This window comes from Vicugna pacos, chromosome 25, assembly GCF_048564905.1.
Source record: "Vicugna pacos chromosome 25, VicPac4, whole genome shotgun sequence".
NCBI classification, from domain to species: Eukaryota; Metazoa; Chordata; class Mammalia; order Artiodactyla; family Camelidae; genus Vicugna; species Vicugna pacos.
The window spans coordinates 24,592,786-24,613,580 of record NC_133011.1 but is presented as its reverse complement, the minus strand read 5'-3'; the positions used below and the strand labels follow the sequence as shown (position 1 = coordinate 24,613,580).

Genomic DNA, 20,795 nt, shown 5'->3' with positions numbered 1-20,795 from the left:
CTCCTCATAATAAAAGTGATGAGCATTCAGAAGATAGTTTAACACTGTGAGGACTCACACAGAATTAAAGTATACTTTGTTATTTTTTGTGAAATTCATTTGAAATGAAAAGGAGACAACTCTGTGGAGAATACATTGGAAATACAATGTGATCTCCATGCTACAAAGAGGAATTAGCACCAGTATCCAGAGAAATTCATATCTTTAAAAGAGATTATCTTATTCTCAAAAGTACAGTAGTATAAATAACTTACGTTTGCAAGTAAAGGTTACTTTAGAAAAAATTCTCACTTTTCTATTAATGTTAGGTGCCTTACTATACATATTTTCAAGTAAATCACTAACATTAAATGTTATTTTACTACTAATAAAATATTACATGTAAGGGTGCGCTTATCTTTCCAGCCAGTAAGCTGCAATGAACTAACATTGAGATTGCTGATAACACTGCAATTCTCATCAAAACCATAAAGGGACGGACATCTTCCATTCTCATTATAAATTAGGAGTACATCCAAACTGTCCCAACGCGGGTAAAATTACTAACTGTGCTACTTTCTGGATTCTAAGACTAACTGGTATTTTAAATTATTTTGAACTATAACACACTGTTCTAATAAATTGACTGAAAATTACTGGACATTAGCTCTTTGACTAAACATCAGCCCTGACAAAAATACCCATTTCAAACTTTGCAGTCTTACACAGTGGTAATGATTTGGTAAAGAAATGTTCGGAAAAAAAAATTAATCATAAATGAAAACAAACCAATTGCACATTATTTTCCCTTATTAGACTATTTATCTTTGAATAGTTTAAAAGATTTTTTAATGCCTATATTTGGAATGCCCCCATCAAACACCATCCAAATACAGCACTTCCCATTTCTTAATTAAGGTGTAAAATACTGCCTGTTTTATAGAATAATGAGCTTTATAATGAAATAATCTGGCTTTCTAATGTTGGCATGACTATTCAAGAAAAGTATAAAGAAAAAAATCATTAGCAGTTCTGAATAGTTACAGGCTATGTTTACAAAAGAAAACAAGCCACATTAAGCCAAAGTAAACACGAGTCATTCCTGTTATTACAATATGATTAATTACTAACTTTGACTATACAATCTACATAAATATAAATGACAGGCTAAATATTAAGGAATGGATAGACAAACATTCACATGTGCCATATCTTTTGGGGAATAACAATAGAATTCTTACATAAAATAAAACGCAGTATTTCATTCATGCGGCAAGCTGGACACTGGGCCATGCTGACAACCAAAAAGCACAGAATAGACTCTGACAAACTAAGCACACTGCTTTATTTTTTAAAGTGTTTTAACTTTACAGGAGAAACAAAGAAATGGAAGTGATACAGTAGGGAAGTAAGGACTCAAAAGTGCCCTACAAAATCACAAATCACAGCAAACAAAACAGAAGTAGTGTTTCAGATAACAATATGTGGGTAATGAGTACAGGCCAGTATAGTCTTACATACCTAAATATAAATGAATCACAAAAAAAGGTTATAATTGATTCTTTTCAGTGAGGCAAGAATTATAAACATATACTAGAAGATTCTTATTCAAATGTCTGAAATAGTGAAATTGTGCTCTAATTACAGAATTGCCTAGAAAAGCCATTTATGCAGTGTTTGTGTGACCTAACAGTCCCAGGTAAAGGATACTGTATTTTGAGTTCATATGTCACATTTGGCATTATGAAGGTCTCTAGCAATGCTGTGGCCATGATTAAATAAAATGGTATACTGACTTTCATTTGTTATATATGCTGCAGTTTTTACAAAAAAAATTAATAATCACCAGCAGATCAGTAACCCTAACAATTGCTAATCACTCCTAATGTGCATGGTTGCAAATAATGGATCAGAATATGAAATACAATTAACCTTGCTACTTCACTTGCTGTGTGATTTGCATACAGACATATAGTTGGCCGTCAGTATCCGCAGGTTCTGCATCCATAGATTCAAGCAACCATGGATCAAAAATATTTAAGGCGAAAAAGAATTCTAGAAAGTACCAAAAAGCAAAATTTGAATTTGGTGTGCACTGGCAACTATTTACATAGCATTTACATTGTATTTGTAACTATATTTACATTGTGTTAAAATTACTATAAGTAACCTGGAGATGATTTAAAGTATATATGAGGATATACACGGATTATATGCAAATACTATGCTACTTTATGTAAGGGACTTGAGTATCCGCAGATTTGGTATTTTGGATTTCAATTGGTTCCAGCAACCCACCACAGATACTGAGGGGCAACTGTATTTACTCAAAGGATATTAAAAATCACAATGTCATTCTTAGGAGTCATGTTCAAATGCACAAGCTGTCAAATTTCAGTTCAGATTCTAAAAAATCTTCAGGGTTTCTTTCATTTATTCAACAAATATTTGAGGGGGGTAATCTATTCCTGTGTGGCAGGTACTGTGCTCGGCTCAGGGATATCAGGGAATATAGTTCACAGAGAAGACAAATAGCAAATAAATAATCACATACATAGTATGCGATTTAAAATATCAGAAATAATTTGAAGAAAAAATACAGAGAATGGGTATAAAAGAAAACAATTTGAACTGAGGAAGGTCGGGGGCAGGGAGGGCAAAGCTCAATGGTAGAGCACATGCTTAGCATGCACAAGGTCTTGTATTCAATCCCCAGTACCTCCATTTAAACAAACAAACAAAAACTTAATTACCTCCTTCCAAACAAGGCAAAAAGAAAGAGAGAAAGAAAAAAATAATAAAGCTTTTTAAAGAGTAAATAATAGTTTTAATAATAAATGTCAAATGCTACACACAAAAAAAGAATATTCAAAGCAACAAAAAACTTACCATTTGACATACTGGAGGTGTTGCCTGAGGTTTTGTCTGTCTTCATTAGAATTGTTTTAGGAACAATAGCATCAAAATTATCTAAAAAGCATTTCCGTTTGAGTGTTAACAGACTTTTGAGTTCATCAACAGAAAAGACTTCAGGCTGCTTGGCCAACTTTCTCCTTTCTGTTAAGACAACAAATCAATATGATTAACACCAGCCTCTCTAGAGCTCATCTACTAGTCTTTTATGGGGCATATTTTCAAAAGTAAAACGAATGAATTTCTCCAGCAAATCAACATTCCTGAGTAGGACTATTTTCATTTTAATCCTATTTGAAGGTAACAGTAGAATTTCCAGTTATGTGACATAAATATAAATAATTTATTAATACTAAAAGGTAATAAACAGCAAAGATGAATTTATAAAAGTTTTCAGAAATATATTGTGGAGTATTAAGACTGGCCTTATGTTGGTGTTTATATGAAAATAAAACCTGTAAGACTTCCAGTTAAATGTGGTTGCTTGGCCATTTCCATCTATTTCTTCTCCTTCCCCAAACCTAAAATTGCAACAGAGGAATAAAAAAGGATAACAAAAGAAGAATAGATAGATAATGAGTTTTCAACAAATTCTGGAAGATAAGATGACAGTGGGGAAGGGAAGAGAAGGGGAGGGGAAGGAAAGGGAAGGGGATAGGAGGGGAGGGGAGAGGAAATGGAAGGGAAGGGAAAGGAAGAAATATTAAAGCTTGACACAACATTGTAAATGGACTATACCTTAATTAAAAAAAAAAAAAAAACAACTAACCACTGGTTTAATCCAAATCATGATTCCACTGTAAAGTGTGGAAAAGGAAAGTAAAGTTGATGTGGTAAAGCTAAATGTTTACCTCCCAGTTTGATGTTAATATAGTGTCTGAAAATGGTAAATCAAGAAATAACAGCATACAAGTATTATTTAGAAAACTGGATGAAATGTCAAGGAAAACCAGCCAGAAGAGCTGAGAGCAGCCGCCTGTGGACAGAGACAGAAACACGGGGAGGAAAAGGTAGGGCAATTTTTTGCCATTTCAGGTTTTTCAATAGCATTTGAAATTTTAAACTATACCCATCTACTCCAGTTGTATAATAACACTTGATTTTTAAAACACTCCTGGACAAATAACATTTTCTTCTGTGATAAAAGAGTGAACTATAAATTCACAACAAATTCAATGCAACAAAAATTGAGTACGTACTGCCTGCAAAGCACTGTGCTGTGCCCTTAGATACAGAGGATTGAAGCACATTCCATCACACTGTGTGAGGCTAGTACATAAACAATGCAGGGACTACCTGGTCTTAAAGGTTCTACTTCAGAACATCAGCTTTACGATAAACACCTCTGTGAAATCCCACCTCACCAACGTGGATATTGGCAGGATCATTCTAGTTTCTGACCAAAAATAAGTAACACATGATTTTTGCAGTCAAGAACAGTAGTAATGGTAAAGCAAGAGTAATATGTGCTGATTTAATTACATGTTCTTAGTGAAGATGAAGCTTCAGTGAAGCCTTTTATTCTCTTGCCATCTTCTGGGAGTCATTCTAAAATGAAAAGTTATCAATGATTTGCTTTCATCTGAAAGGTGCACAATAAGTAATGTGCTTTAGAAATTAGCCCTCCAATTTTATTAATGCTAAACATATACTTAAATAATGAACCTGACCTACGCTTATTAAAACTGTCAGTTATTTTACAACATTGGCAATCTGGAGAACAGTATGTGACTTTGTATTGACCTTGATGACTGAGCAACAGAGAGAAAATCGATGAAGTTTAAGCGGGTTATGGGCAGGATGATTTACCTAGGTGAATAATCATCTCTACACAAATGAGTTTGCAACACAAGTGGCAGATAACAATTTGGGAGAAAAATATTAAAGTCTAAAAATAATTTAGCAAAAGAATGCTATTCCTAAAGAAGCTAGTAATAATTCAGGGCTTGTTAAAGAAAAATAGAGTAAAATATCTGAAAGTATCAGCAGATTGAGCACATATCAGGTTTGCACTGGGTTCCATAAATTTTAAAAAAGGCATGGGAAACCACAATAGTGGAAGCAAAATCACAATACTGCTATTTTGGTGGTTGTTCTGCATTACATTAAATAGAAAATTTAAAAATCGTTCAGCATTCTTAAAAGTTCTCTTTAAAAATCAGTGAAACAAGATATTTAATATTTTTAACTGTAAAAAAATCTATAAATTACAAAAGACCAGGTAAAACATAAATAATAAAACTTAAGTATCATTCTAAACAATAGTATTAGATACAACTTTTACAAATAAAATTAATGAAAATAAATTATTCTAAAAAAATTAAACCCTAACAGAAATTTTATTTGACTTTGGTGTTATTTTAAAAAACCAAGCACTCAATAATGTGAATACATTTTCATGCAAACTCCTCCAGTTGCTTGTTCTGATTCAGTACAGTCAGAGGAAGAGTTGGGGGCAGTAAGAATACGTTTACTCCATTTCTTGTGGATAATTTTGAAAAAAATATTGAACAACTTTTCATTTTTCGGCAAAAAGTCTACAATCTGTATTGATACTGAATCATTTTTTTCCCAAAGAAAGCTATTCCTGTCACATTAGTTTTCATCACATATAAATTAATCAATTATATCAATTTAAATATTTTTATATTTATATTCACTTTGAAAATCATTGAAATAGACACTCAAATACTCTTACACTGGAAACTTTGTTTTGATGTCATTCTCCTGTCTTTTGAGACACATGAAATCTGAACAGATGCATCTTTGTCCTGAAATTTTCAACTCAGTATTAAGTCTGGATACAGAATAGATTGGTTCAGCAAGTAATTCCATCACAAATGGATTAACTGGATCATTCATCTGAATCAAGATTTAATGCTTCAGATTGCAGACTGGCCAGTGCATGGACACCCCGAGAGCTGATGTCTCCAAGAGCTATTAGCTGTGAGGATTCCTTCAACTTCAGGCCCCCTACTTGCCCTTGCCTTTGCCAAGTGCTGTGGCACCCTTACAGCTGCTGCCTGTGTTTCAACTCAGCTGCTGCTCCCTCTACATTTTCAGCATTTATTTAGTACTTCCTTTTCCTCCTCCCCCAGCAGAGCTTCCAGTCACACCTACAGGCAGCAACCTAATTATAGGCAACAATCTAATTATAATTATATTTCCCTTCCCAACCAAGCAGGAGGGATGGCCCTACTGGGCTTAACTCCTCTTACCCAAAGGACGTATGTTCCAGCTTCAAAGAGCTGCCTGTTCTTCCTCCCTGACAATTTTTCTGGTTGGAAGGGTAAGGAAGAGAGGCGAAGACGAATGAGGGGGGAGATGTTGAAGGGAGTGAGTTATAAAGAGCTGCAGGACGCTTCTGGTAAAGAATCCAGGCCTAAAGGGGATTTAGCAGGGCTAGAACAAAGTCAAGAAGTAAATAACACTAAGCTAGCTGATGTTTGAAATAAGGTTTTTTATCCACAAAAATAATACTATTTCAGCATTTATTTTTTTCCTTGGGTTAACATGTACTACCTTTCATTGAAACTAATTTGCCTTTATAATTATATTTTCCTTGGGCTAATATCATTTTCGTCTTAAAAAAAAATTAGATTCAAGGATTTCAAGACTACACAATTACCCTGGCTTTGTTCACCTGAAAAAGTAGGTAATTCTTACACGAGTAATTGAGACCAAGTATTCTAAAACTATTTTCCATTGACTAAAACAAGATACTAAATTCAAGATATCTTAAAAATGCTTTTAAAGAAAAGAATGGTAGTTTTCATTTTAGAATTTATCTAGTTAATGATCTTTTTTTCTATATGCAACTAATGAGGCCTCACAATTTGAATCAATTTCTTAGAAATTTCTGTATCAATTAGCTCAAAATAAGTCCGTATTAGATACTGAGTGATGTTTTTTAAATGTTAAGATTGACAACCAAGTGAACATTTAGTAATAGAGGAAAAACCTTAAATAAAATGTTAATTTCCTGAATAAAGAAAAAAATCTATAAAGCCAACTTCACTCAGTATGTGAAAAGTGCTTAGTGATTATTGATGGTTATGATTAAAGTCTAACAAGAATCAGTGTTCAAGTTAACATATTAATTTCTCTAGACTTGTATTTTCTATTTGCAGTCTCTATCCTCCTGTTACAGCCAAAAAAAAAAAAAAAACTAAGCAAAATTTTGTAAAGACGATTATATTAACCAGAACAATAAAATTTCTGTATCTTTTGCAACATACAGCTAAAAATGAAGCGCAAAATTTTCTTGGACAAATATAATAAATATTAACAGGGATGTACAAATAAATAGGAATTTTCTGAATCTAGTGGGAAAGAAGTTGCAGACAGACCTTTTCCACTCTACATCACCTCTATCAAGAATAGTTCTACAAATGAATATTGTATCTAAAAGACAAAGTATATAAGAAAAGAGTGTAAAAATTACAATGCATTAGGTTTGAACAAGTCAACATTTGTACAGTGGCATGAAAAGCACAAATGGTTACTTACTCAAACATTCTGTCAAAGCCAAAGCCTGAACATTAGCTAACTGCTTCTCTCTCTGTATTAGTTGCTCTCCAGAGTAATGTGGAAGTGACAAGAAGTCAAAAGGAAAGTCTGAGAAACAGAAAAAAGTTAGTATTAAAAATGATTTTGTAACAACTAACATTCAGTTCTCAAGAAATGTGTTATAATTAAAAAAAATAAAAGTCAATTACTCATCATTCTTGATCTTGCATATTTCTAAGTAAACAATAATAACTGAGCTGCAGAAAATAAGCATAACTAAATTATTTTGCAGTTTCAACTTTGACCTGCTTCTTATGTTGAGGGAATTTAGGTAGCACAGCAGAATTCCCCCCACCATATTTCCTTCTACCTGTTCAGCTACTGAAACTCCTACACAAAACACAGAGTACGGGAGCTAGTCTCTAAAGATGGCCTCCCGGTGAACCACGCTTCCTGCCTGTCACTGGCTGCGTAGTCCTTCCACAAGGAATCCAGTCTGGCCCTATGTAACCAATAAGGTATGGTAAAAGCGACAATGACTAAGTCATAGAAAGCTTTGTGGCTTCCTAGAACAACTGCTCTAAGAGAAGTCATCAACCATAGAAGAAATCAGACTCCTTGGAGACTACGATACCGTGAGGAAGCCCATGTTGGCCAGGAGGACAGGGCATGTGAAGAGGAAGTCCGCTCTCATCTGTTCCAGCCATCCTAACCCAGGCACCAAACACGTGGGTGAAAAGCTGTTTTATACACCAAGCCCTGTTAAGTCTTCGAATGACTGAAGCCCCAGCTGTGTGGGGCTGCAGCCATCTGTGGGACTTCAAACCAGAAACATCCAGCTAAGCCCAGTCAACCCACAGGACTATGAGACATACTGATAAAGTCGCTTTTAAGCTAAATTTGGAGTGATTTATCATACAGTGATTGATAACCAAAACATGGAGCTTGGAGAAGGGGAAAAAAAAGGGCAATAAAATAGAAAAAGACACTTGAGAGAAAATAAATGAGAAATAAATTCTAGAAACATAATAGGTGTTCAAAGTGGAAAATACTAAAAATTTCCTATTTGGAATTGAAGGCTGACCTACTAGAAATTTTACTGGGTATGTAAGAGAGAAGAACAAATCCGACTCTATATTGGGTCTGTTCTTTTGGCTTTAGCTCTGTGCCCTGCTTTCTAGGCTTAGTCTTGTTAGCTCTGCACCTTTTGTAAAAGAACGTTGCCTATATCTTGAAATATACAGGAGAGCCTGTTCTCAAGGCTTTGACCTTTGAGGATTTTAACACTTTTCCATTCACATAAAAATAACAATTTGCAGAATAGAAAATAAGTTTGTTTTGTTGGAGGTTTTACAGGTTTTACATGACCTGACCCACATAGACAGTTGCAAGTACAAAGGATTCCAAGAACAAAGAATTCCTACATCAAGAAGTTTGCAACAACCAACCCCCCGCCCCTTTTCTTTAGTATAAAAGGAGCTTGAATTCTGACTTGGAGAAGATGGTTCTCCAGGACCATCTTCTTGATTTGCCGGTTTTCCAAATAAAGTCACTTTTCCTTGCCCCAGCACCTCATCTCCTGATTTACTGGCCTGTTGTGTGGCAAGCAGAATGAGTTTGGACTCGGTAACAGGTATAATGTAAAAGGGACTAAATCTCTGCACTCTAAATTGTTCAAAAATGTTAAAAACAAAGGTCAATTTACTGAAAGTGAAATGGAGTTTGGAGGAAACAAGTTCATTAAAAACTACATACGTTAACAACTTACACAAACAAATGTAAAAACGCTTTGTTTTTCACCTAAAGTTAACAACTTACTCAGTTTGGTTTCTTCTGTCCTTGTTTTCATCTTCCCATGAATTAAACTGAGTGCAAATGAGCCATTGATCTGGTTGGCTGAGTGAATCAGTGTGGCTTTACACTTTCTGTTTTCACTACCTTGTAACAAGAGGTAATAGCTAGAACCCTCTCCTTTCACTTCGACATCTGGAACTAAACAGAAACAATTATCTTGTTAAGTGTGTGAAAACTCAGCCTGCAACATGGCAGAGTCATACATTTGATCCATAGGATATAATGACATTTCTATGTTATTTTAAAACAAACTGTTATCCAATACATTTGGAGCAGTAGTTGTTCATTTAACTGAGAAAGCTGTTAGAGCAGAGAATCATAACAAAAATGATACTCATGATATATATACATATATATATAAAACTATGTGTACTCACGTGTACTCATTCATTAACTTTTTTTTCCAGTTCAATATATTTCTTTCTTTTTTTTTTTTCATTCATTAACTTTTGATGTGGCTCCCTAGGGTTCCATTACATCTTTCCTATATATCCACACCCATTATGGATCAACTACCATTTCCAGCTTCTACTCCTTTAACATAGAATAACTGACCCCAGCAAGCAGACGCAGCTGGCCTGGTGGGAGCAGAAGTGTACAGATGTACCTAAGGATAACTTTTGGTCCTTGCAATGTGCACCCATAATGTATTTCACAGAGGGACTGGACAGCATTCATTAATCTGGCATGCTAGTTATGTGCAGGTCAGTTAAGACAGTTTCTAGTGTATTTTAAAAACAAATCAAGTGAGATTTATAGTGAAGGTCGAAGAAGAACTGTGAAGCCTTTGAGATTTAAAAATAGAAACAGAATCCTTTTTGCTGAAGATGGTGAATTGGACATAAGCATTTATTTTCACTATCTCCTGAAATTCCATAAAACGAGAATACATTTTAAAATAGCATAGAACTACAAGAACCAATATCTGAGAGAAGGGACAAAAGCAACTAAACTCAGAAAGCAGGAAAACAGATAAACAATTGGTAACAGACACCTTTGTCTCTCAACTGCTAAGGAAGCTGAGAAAAACAACACAGAAAGCTTAGAAACAGCGTTAACTTCTACTACAACCCCCAAGAGACTCTGGGATGGTACTGGAAGCAAAATGAAGGTGAAACAGGAAAAAAGGGTGAAAATTTGTTTGAAAAGCAGTTTGATTTCCTGACCCCTCTTTATTCTATTCAGGCAAATGATCTGTCCTTTCCCCAGCTCAGAAGACTAGTGATTATTCTCTGGAGTAAGCAAAACAAAAAATCTCTGGCCTGGGAGATATAAGACAGAGCTTAGGGCTGGAGTTGATTATCAGTGTGTTAAGTGAAAGCTTGTGTATACTGGATATTGAGGCCCTTTACCCTTCTTTGCCTACATAACTTTCAGAATTCTGGAAGCCAGATAGTAGAATTGAGCCATCTTCTGGAAATACAGTCAGAACCAGAGGAAAGACAAAAGAAACCCAACACTGAGGTCACCTAATGTCTCAGTGAGATCACCTTAAAATGAAGATCGCAGTCAACAAGCTCCAACCACGCACTCAGATTTTCTAATCAGCTCTCTCACACCCTCTCTTAAACGTGAACAGGCAACCAAACATTATGGGACCACAGGGAAAGTCTCTAGTATGAAAACCATACACCAAAATAAGCAAGCAAACAAACAAAAATGACTTGCAGGGAAACAAAGAATATGCAGTAAAAAGAAATCACAAAAACAAAACAAACAACAAACAAATCAGATCACTAAACTCCTCAGAGAAGAGAAGATACTGCATTCATTAAGTAAGAATAGACATTATAAGAACATTGAATAGGAAAAAGCTTATGGAAATTAAAATTAAGAAAACAGACATATATAGTTTAACTTCAAGGAAGGGTACACTATAAAGTTTAGTGAATCTGTCAGAAAATAGAGTAAAAAATCACCAATAGTGACTCAAACAAGTTTGTGAGATAACTAAACAAGTATATTATCCTCATTTTCTAGTCAAGGAATTAAAGGCCTAATGTTGTGATTCTTAATCCGTTTTCTGCCTCAAAGCATCTGAAGGACTTTCAGAAACAGTCGCTTTCTAGACTAGAGTCAAAGGGAGCCCACCTAGGGCAGAGGTTCTCAATTCTGGACACACATTTGAAACACTTGGGTGCTTTTACAAACTATCGATGCCCTGGTTTCCTCCCCAGAGATTTGTATTTAATTTTTTTCAGCTTGCCTTTCTTTTCTAATTGTCAAGGCTATTCTAATGTGACCTGGTGTTAGGAAGTACTGAACAATGGGTAGAAACAAAACTCTGCATTTAGATCTAAGAGCCTTTAGGGTATTCTTAACAACAACAAAAAAAATTTTTTAATGAGGTATAATTTACATACATATATCAGAATCCAAGTATGATTAATTTAAGGAAATTATACAATTGTTCATCCATCATTATAATTCAGTTTTGAAAACTTCCATTATCTCTTTGTAGTCAGTCCCCCTTAGGCAACTATTGATCTGCTTTCTGGTCTACCTTTTATAGAAATTTCCCATAAATAAAATCATGTACTAGTCTTCTAAGCCTGACTTTATAATCTTAGTATATTTAGGTATACCCAAAACTCTTCATGTCTTTTTACTACTGAGGAGTATTCCATTATGTGGACGAAACCGACCGCGTTCATCTATTTACCAGTTGACGGATATTTTCATAGTTTCCAATTCTTAGCTATTACGAATATTGCTTTTATAAACAGTTGCTTGCAAGCATTTGTGTGAACATATGTTCTCATTTCTCTTGGATAAATGGAATGGAAGTACTGAGTTGCAGAGTTAAGTATAAGTAACTACCAAACTGTTTTCCATAGTGGCTGTACCATCTTGGATCCCCACCAACGATGTGTGTGACCTGCGGTTTCTCCACCTCCTGATCAACATTTGATAGTCACTGTTTTTAATAACACCCATTCCAGAGAGTTATTATAGAATCACACTGTGGTTTTAATTTTCATGTCCCAAAAGATTAATGATGTTGAGCGTCTTTCATGTACTTTAGTAGCTCTTCACGTGTCTTTAGAGAAATGTTTATTCAAGTCTCCTACCCACTTATTAATTGGGTTGTCTCCTTACTATTGAGTTGTAAGAATTTCTTTATGTATCTGTCCCTTGTAAGATATGATTGGAACTATATTCTCTTAGTCAGTAGCCTTTAAAATTTTTTTGTCTTAACAGAATCTTTCAAAAAGTGGACATTTTACATTTTGGTGAATTTATAGTTTTTTTTTTTTTCATAGATCTTCCTTTTGGTGTATGTTTCCTTACAAAGGTTTTGTAGTTTTAGTGCTTACGTTTAGGTATATGATGCATTTTGAGTTAATTTTTACATTAAGAAAAAAGTCTAAAAATCATACCTATTATATACATACATACATATATATGAGTTTGTAGATATCCAATTTTTCCAGCACTGTGTTAAAGAGACTATCCTTTTCCCACTGGCATCTTTGTCTCTATTCTTCTGATATATGTGTAATCTTAGTCCAATACCACACTGTCTTGATCACTGCAGCTTTATAATAAGTTGTGAATCAGGTAGTATAAGTTCTCAAGAGTTGTTCTTCCTTTTCAAAATTGTTTTGGCCATTCTAGATCCTTTGCAATTTCATATAAATATAGTATCAGTTTGTCGATATCTGTGAAAAGTCCTCCTGGGATTTCATTAGAGATTAGATTGAATCTATAGGTCAGTTTGGGGGGAAGTACCATCTTAATAATACTGAATTTTCTAATCTATGAACGTGGTGTACCTCTCTATTTCCTTGTATCTTCTTTAATTACTCTCAGTAATGTTCCATCGTTTTCAGGGCACAGGTCTTGCACTTCTTGTTAGATATAATCCTCATTATTTTATTCATTGTTTTCTGGCCTAATTTCCTTCCATCTACCTAACTTGGATTTAGTCTTCTAGCTTTTTGAGGTTGACGTTTAGATTATCGATTTTAGATCTTTCTTTCATCCTAAGATAAGCATCGAAAATCCTTTTACGGCATTAGCTGCTTTCCATAAATGTAATATGTTTGTTTCTATTTTTATTCAGTTAAAATTGTTTTTTTTAATGTGACCTATGGGCTCTTAGAGGTGTGTTATTTAATTTCCAAAGATTTAAGGTATTTCTCAGATTTCCTTCTGTTGTTGATTTCTAATTTAAGTCCACTGTACCTGGAGAACATATTGTATATTTATTTCTCTCCTTTAAATTTATTGAGCCTCATTTAAAGGCCTAAATGTATATGGTCTATCCTGAAGAATGTTGCCTACGTGCTTGAAGAAAATAAGTATGCTGTTGAGTGTTTAATAAAAGTTAATATAGTAAAGCTGGCTGACTATTTTCACTACTGAATTCCTAGCACCTAGAATAATGCCCTGAACACAACAGGCACACAATAAATATAAATATTTGCTGACTAAAAGAATACTTTGTCTCTGCCCCTGAAATCTTTTTCAAAATATTCCAAATCCTTTACCTTTGCTTATGATCAAAAGCATTTATCGATCAGTTACACTGTCATTTTAACCTTAATAGTTTCAGCTCACTAGCTTGAAACTTTTATCACACTGATTTAGTATGAAGAAAGCACATGCTTCCTCAATTCAAAACACTTCATTAGTCCTTATTAACACTTTTTTTTTCTCCAAGAGTACCTTTAAAATTTTTCCTTTCAAAAGAAATTTCAATTTTTGAAAAACAAGGCAACAGTAGAATTCAGGATTGTAAAAAGATCATGGATGATCGGAAGATGCGTTCAGACTTGGATGGAAATTCTGATTTTACCCTGGACATTAGAGAAATTTCTTAATTTCTCTGCACTTCAGCTTTTTCATTTGTATATAAAGTTAGGCAATGATCAACATCCAATTTTTTGACAATTTCATAAAACTTCTCTGTGAACATATAGTGAGCTAGGCTCTTTTCATTATATAACTGGCTTTTTCAATACAAGTTTTAAATATAGAAGCCTTTCTTCAGAAATGTAATAGGGTGTAGTTTATTGCATTTGTTCATACAGCTCTTTTGCATTTTTCCCAGTACCATAATACTTTCTGAGTATTTCACTGAAAATGACTTCTAAAAATTATTCTTTTGCTACTTTTAATCTAAGCATATTTCAAATTGGGCATTAGCTTTCTATTTTAGGTCAAATCATATAAAATTGCTGATATTTAAAATTTTTTGATATACAAATACAGCAACACCATATAGTTCAAACTAATATATATGTATGTATTTTATTTCATATGTTAAACCTAAGGAACTGATAAAAACTGGGACACAAATTTTGGTTCACACTGCATGGACAGAGACATTCAGAGGCTTTCTTTACTCTTCCAGATAGCAATTACTAATTGGAAATATACTACATATTTCACTCATCTAACAAATATTTTTGAGTTCCTATTAAGTGTCAGGCACTATTCCAGGCACTTGAGAATAAAGTATTGAATTAAAGTAAAAAAAACTTCATCTTATCTCTTTTAACTTCTAATGAGAGAAACAGACACACATTTTAGTATATTAGATGGTGACAAGTACTAAGGAGAAAAAAATAAAGCTGGGAAGATGGAGATAATGTCAGGAGATGAGTCTATTTGCAATTTTAAATGGGATGGCAAAAATAAGGTCCTAAATGAGAAAATGAATTTGGAGTAAAGGCCCCCCAAAATTGAAAGACTTAGCCATATGGCTATCCAGGGTAACTGAACCTGCTACCTCCACATTCATGCAAGCTCCCCAAGACAAGTTCTTTGTTCAATTAATTTACTGCTGGTTCAGAATGTAAAATTGTGCCTAGTGGATTGTAGGTGCTCAATAAAATTATCTGTTGAAAAACTGAATATTTCATGTATATACAAACAAATATGTATAAATGCTTATGTTCACACACTTTGAGTTGTTTGTACCACAAATGGTGGCATAACAACCTTTGCACACCTTGTTTTGTTCATGTAATAGCTCTTGGGGATTCTTTCTAGTTAGTTGCTACTAAATACAATGTTATAATAAGTAAAACTTACAGTTCCTTTTCAATATCTACTTTCTATGTTACAGTATAAATTCCAGGAGAGGAGGAGTCAACTCTGTCTTGCCCACGACCAATCCCCAGAGTGTAGTACCATGCCTGATATATAGTATCTACTCAACCTACAAAAAAAATGAATGAAAGGTATGACTGAATGAATGAATAACAAGATCATAAAGGCATAAAATCAGGGAATAGTTTTAGGAAACAGTATAAAGTTTAGTTTGGAGGACATGAGACATGTAAGGCAACAGCACAGAACAGGTGGGCATAATGCAGTAGGTTATGGAGAAACAGTTTTGATTTAGAGGGCTGATCTGATAGGTAATATCATATTTGGTAGTGAGAGAGGCTTCTGATAGTGGTGCTATGAATGGGACATGACGTTTTTCTATGTAAGGGCTATCAAAACTTTTATACTAGCTAAAACTTGGCTACTCCTTTTATAAAAGAAGTACTGTCAAGAGGACAAATAATTTCCCCTACAGAAAGGATTATGGATAGACTAGAACTTAATAATCAACTGTCCAATTTGATTGCTTCTACTTGTAAGATAAAACAAGAAAGAAGTACTGTAAAGTGTCAGCTTAATCAGCTCTTAATGATACAGCCTAATCAGTAATCAAAAATCTGGCTTCGAAGACTGCCATGTGATACATGTATAATTATTATTTAGAAGTTACCAATATTAATCCCCAAATTTCAAGAGGTAATAATTTAAAAAAAAACCAAATCAAGCCACATGATAAGGTATTTTCTTAAGTTGCAATGAAAATTACGGAAAAAAAAAAAACTAAGTAAATTCTAAATCAATAAATTATCTTGGAAAAGATTACAGGAGGAAAAATAATGGGCTGTCTAGAATATACTCGAGTTTAGTTTGATGTTACTATTCAATTCATACTAGTAAGTCTTAAATGTATGTGATGTTGAGAAATGGATAAATATTACCCCATGATATCACGTAGTATAGTGAAATGAGTCTACTGCCAACTAGTAAATCTATTTCTGATTTTGTCTTAGCATCTGCCAAAATCAGCAGGTACACACTTATTCCCTATGAGTTGAGAAGAGTTAAAGCTGCATTTCTTCATTAAATAGTACAGTGCAATAAGCTACATTAACAATGTCTCTTCCTCCAGGAAGTCTTCCTGAACTCTTAAGGTTAGTTAGATCATACACTTTGGAAGTATCCTGCATTTCACTTTCACCCAGCCAGCTAGACAAATTTCTAATGATTTTTCAAAGTACCTTCCTCACTTGACCATAAATTTCACAAAAAGGACCATGCATCTACTTCCCCAAGTGTAAGAACCCAGTTTGACTCCCCTTTATTTCCCATACTTTGCACCATATTCTGTATCATGCAATAAATGGTATTTTGATGTCAATGTTAATGATTATAACTCTTTAGGGTCTTCCAACTACCATTTACTAAATCATTTTCTAACTTTCCTTCCACTTTACCTTAAATTCAGGTATTTCTGAAAGACTTATCTTTGGCTCTCTTCTCTAGCCATGTTGTCTGTGTGTGTGTGTGTGTGTGTGTTACTCACTCCTAAGGCTTCCACTTTTACCTTTAAATGCCCGCTGTAGGCTTTTATAATGGTGGCTTTCCAGTATTCAGACCCTCGTACAGTCACCTCCCTCTTGAATCTGGGCCATTCTTGTGAGTAGTTTTAAATAAAAGAACAGAGCAGAAGTGACACTTGGCCGGTTCTGGGACAAAACCTTAAAAAATCCTAGCAGCCTCAATTTTTGTATGTTTTGGAATCTTGGGTCATCATGTAAAAATTCTAGCTAACCTGCTACAGAGGTCACATGAAGAAAGCAAGTGGTAAGGAAATGGCATTGACATGACATGGGGAGAGAAAGATAGCTGCCCTGCTCCCATCTGAGCCCAACCTCCAAACGATCCACGAGCTCAGTGCAGACACATATCAATGACCACTGGTAAGATGGGTAGAAGAACCGCCCAGCTGAACCCAGCTCAAACTACAGAAGTATGAGCAAATAAAGTGTCTGTTTTTTTAAGCCACTTAGTTTTAGGGTAGTTCGTTATAGAACAGATTTTAAAAAGAGCAGGTAATCTAAAAATCTAAATCTCCTGCCCTGACCACTCTGTAGATAGAAAGATCTAAACTTCAAACTTTAGACTTAAATTTCCATATAGATACTATCTTCATTTCAAATTCTGTTTCCTAAAAAGTACTGTGTAAGCCTCTGATTTTAAAATTGTATTCTTCAGAAATCTAGGGCTCCAGAGTATTTCTGGAGAATTCTTTTAGAACAATCCAAGTAGATATGTTTCCATTATAGTTCTTAGTCCCACCATATCATGGGTCATTAAAAACTATGAGCTGAAACTAATTTAAACAGACTATTTTCCAATTAAAACAAAAACACACTGAAGCAAAGTACAAAGGAACACACTTTACCTATGTGCCTTTAGCCAAGTAACTTCAACATTTATATAACTATTTCTTTAATTGAAGTATAGTTAATTTACAATGTTGTGTTAGTTTCAGATGTACAGCAAAGTGATTCAGTTATACATATATATATGTATATATATATTCATTTTCAGATTCTTTTTCATTATAAGTATTACAAGATATTGAATATTATTCCTTGTACTATACAGTAGATCCTTGCTATTTATCTATTTATTTATAGTAATGCGTATATGTTAATCCCAAACTCCTAATTTATCCCTCCGCCTAACCCCCCAGTAACTTTAACATTTTGACCCACAATTACTCCATGAAATATCAGAGTTTAGATTTAAGAAATCTGATTTTATAACAGAAACGAACGGCATCTTGGATGTAACAGATTATTAGAGAGGCGACACAGGGTAGCGACACAGGAACTGCCTGGGTTCAAGTCCTTGGAGAAGCTGCAGAGCTACTGATTCGCAGGGACAGGATTTGAACCAAGACTCTGCCAATTAATAGCTCTGTAACTTCTCCAAGTCACAATTTCCTCATCTGTTAAATGAGCATAAATGTTTATAAGGTTATTATAAAAATTAAATGAATCAAGATTTCTAAAGTATTCAGAACATATAAAAAGTTGTTAAATAAATTCTACTAATTTCTTCAGAAAGTTTTAATCACAAGTTTGTTTTCTAATATACTATACAATAAATTAACCACTTTAATTATATACATTTTATTCCTGAAATGTCTCTAAGAAACTCATCTTCAATACAATTAGCTATGTAATTAAACAAAATTTCTGCCTTACACTGAATGAATAAGGCTGTATATACTTTATGTTGCAGTAGGCTATTAGACACACAAAAAACTCTTAAAATGAAGTGGGTTTTTTTAAATCAGTAGTAATAAATATTATATTTCCTCATAAAGAAATGTTATCTCCATTTAAGTTTGATAAATATACTATTTATGTTGCACCATTAAAACTTAAAAATTTACTACTTACCACTGATTGTCTTAGGCTTTTTAGCCATATATTCCTTCCATTTTCTTGAACTGAGTTGGTTGGGAGGTGGAGTAAGTACGCTACTAACGGTACATGGTAATACAAAAAGAGCACCAACCTGGATGAAACAGAACAGACTTTCAGTGAAATATGAAATCAACTCCAAAATAGTGTCACCTGATAATTTTCCATTCATATTTCACCTACACAACATGATTTAGTAACGCCCTCTCTCAAGAATTCCACTATAAAAACTAAAAAAAAAAAAAAAAAAAAAAAGCTGCCCGACCTCTACTAAAAGAAAGCAAAAAGCCCAAAACAGAGAAAGGTATTCAAAGCTACAGATACCCCCCTTTTCCTTCCACTGAGTTGTGTTATCCCTGAAAAACTTATTCACAATATTTGACTTGAGTTGAGGTTGTGAGTGCAATTTTTTTGTATACAAGCAAATCAATGAAGGCCATGAATTCTATCCTCAAAGATTTTGTCATATTTAGCCAGAATTTTACAACCTTTTGGCTGGATGGATGATTATTCTGGCTTCAAAATTAGAATCTAAAGCAATTTCAAAACTTCTGCTCCTAGATATCAGAGATTTAATGCTACTACGTATAAAATTCAGAGAAACCATGAATCATACGCCAGAAAACAAACAGCAGCTTCTAACTGATTTATGAGCAAACTCAACTTGTTCATCTTTGTATTCCCAGGGCTGAGCACACAGATGTTTATTAAATATTTGTTCCCTAAAAACCACTGAATATATTCAGGTAAATTCTCAGTTTCACTAAGCACTGAATAAAACAAACTGCAACTCTGAAAGCTGTGTTTTGCCTGTTATTTTAGAAATGTAAGTTATAAAATCAGCACATCCCAATAAATATAAATATATTTTTAACTATGGGGAGATTTAGGCAGGGCATTTACTATAGATCTCAAATCTAACGCAAAAATCACTAATTGTCCTATGTAGACAGAGGGTTACATGAGATACATGACAAAATTAATGAATACTTTTAATTGTTATTTATTATTGTTACCTATGTATTCCTAACTAACAGATATAAAAATAAGTCTATTAGGACTAAATTAAGGAGTGTAAAATTAAATATGCTTATTTTTCTTTATTATTATAGCCATAAACTTTTTTATTTTAAGTCAAATGTACGTCACACAGTCAAGCATTAGACATTAAAAAATATTTAGCAATGGAAAATAATCATTAACTATAAAAGATAAATGTTTAATTTTCTAAGTTCTTCCTTCTTGCATAAATAAGACTTCTTAGTCGAAAAATGCATGACAAAACTGTCTGGCCCAAAGGGTAGACAAAGCCGTAATGTGAGTATAGCAGATTGGGGCCCACTTACAGCTTAACAATTATATAACTGTTATAATTAGTTACAGCTAACAATGTGGAGATGCTAAATGAAGTTCTATGCATAATTCATAGCCTGATATAAATGTGCCCTGACCCATCAGCCAAAGAAGTGACCACCTTCCTGAGACAGCCTATTTTTGATTAAACATTTGCTACAAATATGAAAATAAGCATTTCTAAATCCCATAAACTATAAGTGCCTACAAAATAAATTAATGTCAATTGTTTATAATCCGTTCACAACAAACCTGGATTCTGATAACTTGCTCTCACATACATATTAATCATTAGATATACTGAGAGACTTGAGGATGATCCTTTAGGTTAACATTCTATTCCAGTATTTAAAAACCAAATAACATTTCAAACCCAAGTTTCAAAACCTGAATCTTTTCAACAGGCAAACCCCAAACAAGCAGGCATTATGGCAATCATGTTTTAAGCCTTATAAATTCTCCTTTTTAAAACAAAATATTCCCTGGCCATATGATTACTAGAAATCATGATTCCCTAACAATCTTATCTTGTCTTTTTCTACTCTAAGTTTTCCTCTGAAAGGCTTTAATTTTTATCCTGGGGCTAATCAAACATTTTTTTAAGTTCAAAAGTTGACTTAAGATCACATAAATCACTAGAATGTAAGCAATATGGCAGCCTCCCAAAGA

The 20,795-nt window shown here is 33.9% G+C and overlaps 1 protein-coding gene across 4 annotated transcripts in view; it reads right to left on the bottom strand.

Annotated features, from left to right (window-relative positions):
- Window positions 1–20,795, bottom strand: part of MTBP (MDM2 binding protein) — a 58,061-nt gene that overhangs the window by 18,972 nt on the left and 18,294 nt on the right. For all 4 annotated transcript variants that reach the window (XR_012064193.1, XM_006211421.4, XM_072949663.1 and 1 more), the window contains exons 11-14: window positions 18,750–18,867; window positions 9,220–9,393; window positions 7,402–7,509; window positions 2,869–3,036 (exon numbers count right to left, since the gene is read on the bottom strand). Coding sequence is in view for 3 of the 4 variants with exons in the window: in XM_006211421.4 (XP_006211483.1) it covers window positions 2,869–3,036; window positions 7,402–7,509; window positions 9,220–9,393; window positions 18,750–18,867 (568 nt within the window). In the remaining variant the exon portion in view is untranslated. The remainder of the gene's footprint in view (window positions 1–2,868; window positions 3,037–7,401; window positions 7,510–9,219; window positions 9,394–18,749; window positions 18,868–20,795) is intronic.